At 55.2% G+C, this 8556-nt stretch overlaps 1 protein-coding gene across 2 annotated transcripts in view; it reads right to left on the reverse strand.

The window, feature by feature from the left end:
* The window catches only part of Adcy3 (adenylate cyclase 3), a 93219-nt gene extending 85328 nt beyond the window's left edge, over positions 1 to 7891 (reverse strand). For both annotated transcript variants that reach the window (XM_042696733.1, XM_042696732.1), the window contains exons 1-2: positions 7828 to 7891; positions 6484 to 7361 (exon numbers count right to left, since the gene is read on the reverse strand). In XM_042696733.1, coding sequence (XP_042552667.1) covers positions 6484 to 7158 — 675 coding nt within the window. In that variant the 5' untranslated portion in view covers positions 7159 to 7361; positions 7828 to 7891. The remainder of the gene's footprint in view (positions 1 to 6483; positions 7362 to 7827) is intronic.
* Between the last annotated feature and the right edge of the window lie 665 nt (positions 7892 to 8556).

Genomic DNA, 8556 nt, shown 5'->3' on the forward strand with positions numbered 1-8556 from the left:
GAGGCCCAGAACCAGATGCCCAGGTTCCAGAGAAAAAGGGGTTTTCAGAGAAGCCCTATCCTGCTTCCCCACTTCCCCCAGTGACCCTCCTCCAGTTCTCTGGCCCCTCTATTTCCTTTCACTCTGACTGTACCTCAGTTTCCTCATCAGTGAGGCGGAGCCAGTCAATGTAACCCCAGGGCACCGGACAGGGCTGTCTTTGCAAGGCCCTCACCCCTCGCTGCAGCTCCCCCAGCCCCTGCAGAGCTCAAGTCCCCTCAGCGGGGTCAATGACTAGCTCTGTAATGTATAAATGTGAAAAGAAGTACACATCCCGGCTTCATCCTGGGTTATGTTGTGAATAAGAAGGCCTTAATTGGCTACTCTGTCCATAAGAGAACTTCATCGGGCTATGAAATATGTCTACAGACCAGCTGTCAGGGTTCCCCTCCCCCTAGGGAGCCACGGACTCATTCCTTCATGACATGTGGGCCGAGCCCACAGGGGCCCGTGCAAAGTCTCTGAAACAGCCACTGGACAGAGCAGTCTCCCCACCGAGGCTGCCTTTCCCAGCCCCCTATTTCTACTCCCTCCCTGCCCACCAGCCCCTCCCTCATCTTACCCCAGGGGGATGGGGAGACAGAAAGTACAAACTGCAGTAAGAGGCATTGATGCCAGGCCCCTGGTGGGGGGATGGCCCTGGAAAGGGCCGGCCAGCCTAGCTCTCCCCTTGGCCACCTCTCCACACCATAGCCTGACTGTCCCATGGATGATGCTCTGCCCCAGACCTTATAGGATGAAAGGCTGGAGTCTCGGTTTAGTAATATTCGTTGACTAACTGGTGAAGCTCCACTCTAATCCTAATACCTTCTTCACCCCTAACTCCACCTGCTGGCACAACTGAGGAGTGGCCAGGACATGGTGACAGGGTGCCATGAGCCCAAAGCTACCTTCTGCCCTCCCCACAAAGAGGATATAAGGACTTAGGGTAAGAGGAGACAGGAGGGCTGCACAGGAAGATGCAGCATCACACGGGAGATGCTTCCTTGGTGTTGCTAGCGACAGAAACACAAGTCTGAAACTCCCATAGTGAACCCCAGGGGTTCATGTAAACTTGCCCATGCCCAGGAGGGAGGCCTGTTCCAGGCAACCAAGTTGGGGAAAAGCGAGCAAAGGAGAATCAGGGGCAGGAGAAGGAGCAGAAAGCCAGGCAGGGCAGTCTAAGGAACTTCCTAGAAGTTGGCCACTGGCTCTCTCTGCCCTACTCCTCATTCTCCTCCAGGGAGCCCCAGCCCGGGAGGCAACACAGGTCCAGGACACAGGCAGAAGAATGACTCTCTCTTCCCTGACCCCAACCCAGGAGACACCAGTCCCCACTGTCCCTCCAACAGCAATGCGGCCTACAGCTCCAGACAGTTTCCACAAACTCAGGGGCAGGATGCAGGGATGGTTAAGGAAGACTTGGTGGACAGGCCTGGGAAGCTAGGCACCTTTAAAAACAAAAAAATCACACTGGTCCCAAACAGATGACCAGAAACTTTTGGAATACAGCCCACGGTTATGTCAGACCTCAAACTCCTTTCTCAGGCTCTCAATATGACCTGTGCCCCCTTCCTTACCCAGTTATTTCAAAGCTGGATTCCAGGCACTGCTTCAGACCAAGCACCCCTGGGTGTGTGTGTGTGTGTGTGTGTGTGTGTGTGTGTGTGTGTGTGTGTGTGTGTGTGTGTGTGTGTGTGTGTGTGTGTGTGTGTGTGTGTGTGTGTGTGTGTGTGTGTGTGTGTGTGTGTGTGTGTGTGTGTGTGTGTGTGTGTGTGTGTGTACCTTGTGGGTACTAAGCACATACTCTTATCAGTGAACTATACTCCCATCCCCTAGCATTTTTATTCTCAGTTCCTTTATCTCTTTTATTTGTCTCCTAAATTTAGGAGGATGGATGTTTCATTTTATTCTGTTTCAGTAATGGAAACTAAACTCAAGGCCTTTGAGCATCACTTGGGCTACATGGCAGCCCTTCTGTTTTTATTTTTTGTTTCTTTGGTTTTTTTTTGGTCCGGTTGTGGGGCCTGAACTCTGGGCCTGGGCGCTGTCCCTCAGCTCTTCAGCTCAAGGCTAGCGCTCTACCACTTGAGCCACAGTGCTGCCTCCAGCTTTTTTCTTTTTGCTTATGTGGTGCTGAGGAATCGAACCCAGGGCCTCAGGCATGCAAGGCAAGCGCTCTACCACTGAGCCACCTTCCCAGCCCGCCCTTCTGTTTTTAAGGCAAGATCTCTCTGCTATCTTCACAGGGGCTAGCCTCAAATCTGTAATCCTCCTGACTCTACTTCCCAAACAGATGGGATTACAGATGTGCATTACAGGTGTGTAGCACCCAAAGAAGCCCAACAACATATATCCGTAAGTGATCTCCAGGCATAGAGCAGCAGAGGACACAGGCAGTGCTGGGCCCATGGCCACGCCTTGTCTGGATCAAGTTCCACAATCCTTTTCCCTGAAAGTTCCAGGAACTTCCAAGTAAATTCCCAGCAGGCTAGAGGGATGAGGTCCAGGGTCACATGGGTCTGAGGATCATCCCAAATCCCGTCAGAACAAGAGTTAAAAGGCTCTGGACAGGAGAAGGCAGGGCCTGAATAGAAATGGCTGATGTTTCCCTCTAGTCTATGAACAGAGACCCAGGAATCCCTGCAAGCTGGGCCTTCTAAGATTCAGATGGGGACTGAGAGTGGCAAGGCCTACTCTAACAGGACAAACATCCATGGAACACACCAACCCCCCACCCCCACCCCAGCTATGCCAGGACCTGGGCCAGGAGTCAGCACACTTGGCTGTTTGGTCTCATTTCTGCCACCACTGAGATGATGCCCTTGTGACCATCTCTGTGACCTCCGCTGTACAATGTGGATTTGATGCTGTCCCAAGCCTGTGCTAGCATCATCTAAGCATTTCTAGAACTACTCTAAAGGCAGAGGCATGAATGGAAAGATAGCAAAGAGGTGACATAGTCTGTGCATTCACCCTGTAACAACCCACAGCAGCTCATTTCCATGCCCCGCTCACTCACCCCAGGGCCACTGGAGGGCTCAGGTCAGCAAGAATTCCACGCACACACTGCTTCTCCTGGCACCCAGCAGGTCAGCTCTCCACATTGAAGCCCTGCCAACCAATTCCCTTCCTACGCCCTCCCACCTCCACAGAAATGAGCTGGAGGAGAATCAGGCACTCTATGCCTACCAGAGAACCCAGGGACAGGCAGGAAAGCCCTTTCCCTGACCACTTGGTCATCACCACGCTGGCAGACCTCGGAAGGAATCAACTCCATGCTGGTCTCTGGTCACTGTTTACAGCCACCTGGGGATGCATATTTCCTATGATATGGCTCCCTTGTTGAAACCAATCTCTATCTTGAAGGAGATCCTTTGTGCCCAGACCTGGGAATGGATCAGAGGAAGACTTCACTTTCCTAGAAGATTCTTTTTTTCTATCTCCAAGAGATTCCTGCCAAAAGCAGGTCCCGAGGAAGCCAAAGGAGGGCCCTCTGTGCTCTACCAGTTTGGTTCTGCCCTTTACTGGACAGCCAGCACAGTGAGGGGGAGGAACTCCCACAGCCAAGGGGCCCTGATAGGGGGAGGGCCAAACAGTAGTTGCTCATTAGAAGGTAACAGTTCAATTAGACACAGTGGCTCACACTTGTAACCCCAGCTATACAGAAGGCACAGATCAAGAGGATCATGCTTTGGCTGGGAAGGTGGCTCAGTGGTAGAGCGCTTGCCTTGCATGCTTGAGGCCCTGGGTTCGATTCCTCAGCACCACATAAGCAGAAAAAAAAACCCGGAAGCGGCGCTGTGGCTCAAGTAGTAGAGTGCTAGCCTTGAGCTGAAGAGCTGAGGGACAGCGCCCAGATCCAGAGTTCAGACCCCACAACAGGACCCAAAAAAAAAAAAAAAAAGAGGATCATGATTTGAGGCCAACCCAGGTAAAAAGTTAGTAAAAGAAGAGAGAACCTCTCCCCCCACCCCCATCTCAAACAACAACCTAGGCAGTAATATGTTCTGGCCATCCCAGCTACACTGCAGGCTGTAGGTAGGAGGATCTCATTTAGCCCTAGGCAAAAATATTAAGACCAAATCTAGAAAAGAATCTAAGTTTTTAAAAAAATAAAAAAAAAAGGAGCAAAAGTAGAGCTCTAGTAGAGTGCTTGCTGCTTGCCTAGCAAGTACAAGCCTGAGCTCAAACCCAACCAATCCCAGTATGACCACAAAACAAAAAGGAAAAAAGCTGGGCTTTGATGGCTCATATTTGTAATCCTAACTACTCAGGAGGCTGAGAGCTGAGAACCCAGCAGGAAAGTCTGTGAGACTCTTATCTCCAATTAATCACAAGAAAAAGCCAGAAGTAGCACTGTAGCTCAAGGGATAGAGTACTAGCCTTGAGTAAAAGGAGCTTAGGGACAAGGCCCAGGCCCAGAGTTCAAGGTCCAGGACCACAGGGAAAAAAGAAAAAAGTAATTATTAGAAAATTCAATTTTAGACCCGCAAGGCGTCAGTGGTCATGCCTGTAATCCTAACTACTCAAGAGGCTGAGGTCTGAGCCCAGGCAGGAAAGTCTGTGAGACTCTTATCTCCAATAAACCATCAAAAAACCAGAAGTGGTGCTGTGGCTCAAGTGGTAGAGCGCTCGCCTTGAGCTGAAGAGCTCAGGGACAGAGCCCAGACCCAAAGTTCAAGCCCCACGATCGACCAAAAAAAAAATTAATTTTAGAAAAGGTAATGTTAGCCAGGTACCGGTGGCTCATGCCTGTAATCCTAGCTACTCAGGAGGCTGAGGTCTGAGGATCACAGTTCAAAGCCAGCCCTGAGTTTAAGCCCCATGACCAACAAAATAAATAAATATTTAAAAGGTAATGTTTTAGAGTTTGATCTCAAGCCCAAAATGTTGCCAGGCCCACCTGTCCCTCTAACTCCCAACTGATTCCCAATAGGGATGACCTTGGCCATGATGGCTATGGCAGGTGATGGCAGGTATTCCTGTGAAGAGCAGGACACGGGTGACGCGGGGCCATAGTGGCATGCCCACAAAAACCCACAGGCACCAGCTCAGGGACGAATGAGCCCTGAAGCATACCAGTTGAGTTAGAATGGAAAGCAAAAAGAACCTTGATCCAAAAACTAGAAAAAAAAAGGGAAACCAGCAGAGCCATGTTTTCCTCTAAGCAAGTGAGAGACCATGGGATGGTCCCAGAGCTCTCCAAGCAACCACCACAGGACCACAGGGCTCCTCTAGGCTCTGCCCTCAATCCCAGGGGACAATGGTGATGACACTGATGAGATGAGACAAGACGCTCCAGCCAGATGACTGTCATAATTACATGTGGCCTTGGGCAGGTCACTTTCCAGCTCTGTGCTCATGTATAAAATGAAGGCGGTAGTAGTAAAGCAATGGAATTCATTGACTCCAAGCTCCCCAGAGTTCCCCATGAACAAGCAAGTAATTAGCTCAGAAGGTCAAGATCAAGTCCTAGCAGGGGTCTCAGCGTTTGGTGGGAGCACAATCTTCTAGATCAGTTCAGGCCAAAACTTTCTACTCATTCCAGCAGAAATGGTGCTCGTGGACTAGAAGACTATGCTACTGCAGCCTGTGGGGCTGTCCCCATTTGTGGTCCACACCACACCTTTTATGGATGGCGCCACCCCTCCCCACATCACCAGCCCCGAGTGGCATCCTGAGCTCCTGGGACACAAATGGGATCTTTAATAGTCACAGTTTCCCTCTCCAGAGCCATCCACACACCTAACAAGCTTTCACCCACATCCCCCTTCATCCTGACAACAGCCATGTTCTGCAGGCAGGGCAGACAGTACTCCCATTTGACAGAGGAATACTGAGCCCACACAAGTAAAATTACATGCTGGGACAATGCAGTGACAACTAGAGACCAGTCAGTGTCACTGACGGAATGGCCAGGACAAGCTGATGAGGGCCTTCCTATCATCTATTTGAGCTGGGCAGCATAGCCCAGAGGACCAGTGTCTTGACATCCTCCTTTCTCCTAGGGACTAGCACGAGATGGCATGGAGGGGCAGAGCCAGAGATTGAGAGAAAGTCTGCAGCTGAGAGCCCCTGAGACCCCTCAGGACCCCTTTGTGTGTGTGCTGGTGTTGGGTTTTAACTCCAGGGCCTCATCCTCTCACTTGACTTTTGTGCTTAAGGCTGGTGCACTACCACTTGAGCCAAAGCTCCACTTGTCTTTTTCTTTGTTGTTGGTGGTTAATTGGAGATAAGAGTCTCAGATTTATCTGCCCAGAATGGCTTTGAACTGGGATCCTCAGATCTCAGCCTCCTGAGTAGCTAAAATTATAGGCCTGAGCCACCAGCACCCAGTTTTCTCAGGATACATTTTTGACTCAAGGGCACCTTGAGTCCTCACCACCACCAAATAAGTCCTTCCTGAGGGTGTGTATCCGGGAAGGAAGGGAAGATAGAGGGCGGAAAGGAAGGCAGACTCACCTCCCTCAACAGCTGCATCCCCTGCAGTTCGTCCTGCTGCTGCTGGGCCACGGTGACCCCCAGGACAAGCGTGTGTACAACACAGGAGACCACGGAGATGATGACGATGGGGCTGAGGCTGAGGGGCAGTGTGATGAAGAAGGAGAAGATGAAAAAGGCCTGCCAGCCCACTGTGTCGCTAGCGGCATGGGCACGGCAGAAATTCAGGCCCAGGTAGGAGAAGATCTGAGCTGTGATGAGCAGCCACAGCAGGTAGGGTACCACTTTCCGGCTGACCCGGTCAGGGAGCAGCCCCTTTTTGCAGAGGACAAAGAGGATGACGTCCAACACCAGCCCGATTCCGGCCACCAGGAGGGGAGCCAGCTTGTCACTGGAGAAAACCACAGCGCACATGACCACCACGTAGCAGTCAAAGAGGGCTGCGAAGACCACCAGCACCAGGAGGGTCTCATGGCGCTGCCTTTTGAAGTAGGTCTGGTAGAGGTTCTCCAAGGATTCGGGCACAAAGGTCAACCGCATGAATCGAGGCAGGCACAGACAGGATCCCGAGTTCCGGACGGAGATTTCATGGGTCCGGCCCACCCCACGGTCTGGGTCCGAGGGCAGACTGACTGAGTACTCAGCTGAGTACTCGGCTGAGTACTCTGGGTCGGAGAAGCCCTGGTTCCTCGGCATCCTGGCTGGTATCTGCTTCTACTGAACCGGAATAGAAAGGGACTGCCAGGGAGGAAGGGCTCCCCCAAACAGGCTACCTACTAGGGCTGTCTGAGACCGGCAGAGGGCTGAGAGGCTCTTGATGGCTGGAGCTGAAGGATGGCCACCTGGGGCAGGAAGGCAGTGCGGGTTTCCAGGGCACAGGTGGCACAGATCATCTGCAACTTAAAAAGGGCAGAGCTAAGTGGGGGCTCGGTCTCCCTACTGGGTGACCCACCCTCACCCACGACGCGGGCTACGCGGGCCTCCCACACCCAAGCCTTCCCCGCCACCCCCGCACGCACACTCCGTCCTGTCCACGCCAGACACCGGTTTCCTGTCTGTGGCTGATGGAGGGGCCTCGCCATCTCTCCATCCCGGCATCCCCGTCCCTGTGTGTCATCTCCCAGTCCCTGACTTCCTCACTTAAATTCCCTCCAGGCCCAACCCTGCTAGGCTGGAAATAAAAGCGTGCGGGGAAGAAGCGGAGCCATCCTGGGGATGCCTGCCTCTTCCCTCTGTTTACTTCCTTTTTTCCCCCACCCAGCCCCGGGAATCAACGCCCCGCACCCGCACCCCACCGCCCCCTTCCCAGCCTCGGAGCGCCGCCCGCCCTCCACCTCCACCAGCCCGGCCCGACCCTGCGCTTACCGGTGCGTGCGGGAAGTCGGGAGCCGCGTGCTCCGGGACAGTCCCCGCGCGGGCGGCTGGGCCGGGGCGAGAGGGCTCAGCCCGCGCGGGGGGCTGCGCCCCGCCGAGCCGCGCTGCCCCGCGGGCGCCTCGGTGCCCGGCCGGAGCTCGATCCTCCACCGTCAGGCCCGGGATCCGGCGGGGAGAAGCGCGGGGTCGCCCTCAGCATCCACGGCGGCGGCGGCGCGGGCTGGGAAACCCGGGGGACGCCGGCGAAGCGCGCCCGCCTGCCCGCCCGCCCTTCGGGCTGCAGCTCCGGGGCCCGGGTGGCGGGCGCGGGCGGCGCCCCTGGCGCTGGAGCCCGCGGGGGTCGCGGCGGGGTCTAGGGGCGCGCTCGGGGCCCTCCCCGGCGGGAGTGCGGGCCGAGGCCGGGGAAGCCCGCCAGCATCCTCTCGCCCGCCGCCCGCGCGCAGAGCCAGCCAGCCGAGTCCGGGCGCGGGCGCTGCACACTGAGCCCCGCGCGGCGGCGCCGGCTCCGGGCCACGCGCGCTCCAGGCCCCGGGAGGCGGGCGGGCCGCGGCGGCCCCTCCCTCCCCAGTCACCGCCCCCTCGGCGAGCGCGCCCGGGAGCCGGGGGGCGGGGGAGGCGGGGGCGAGAAGCCGAGGCGGGGCCCCCACTTGCCGGCGCCGAGCGGCGATCGCTGCGGGGCAGCCCCGGTGTGCGGCGGGGCTCGGAGGACGGGGTAAATAA

The sequence above is a fragment of the Dipodomys spectabilis genome, unplaced genomic scaffold (genome assembly GCF_019054845.1).
Source record: "Dipodomys spectabilis isolate Male_0828 unplaced genomic scaffold, ASM1905484v1 ptg000210l, whole genome shotgun sequence".
Lineage (NCBI taxonomy): Eukaryota > Metazoa > Chordata > Mammalia > Rodentia > Heteromyidae > Dipodomys > Dipodomys spectabilis.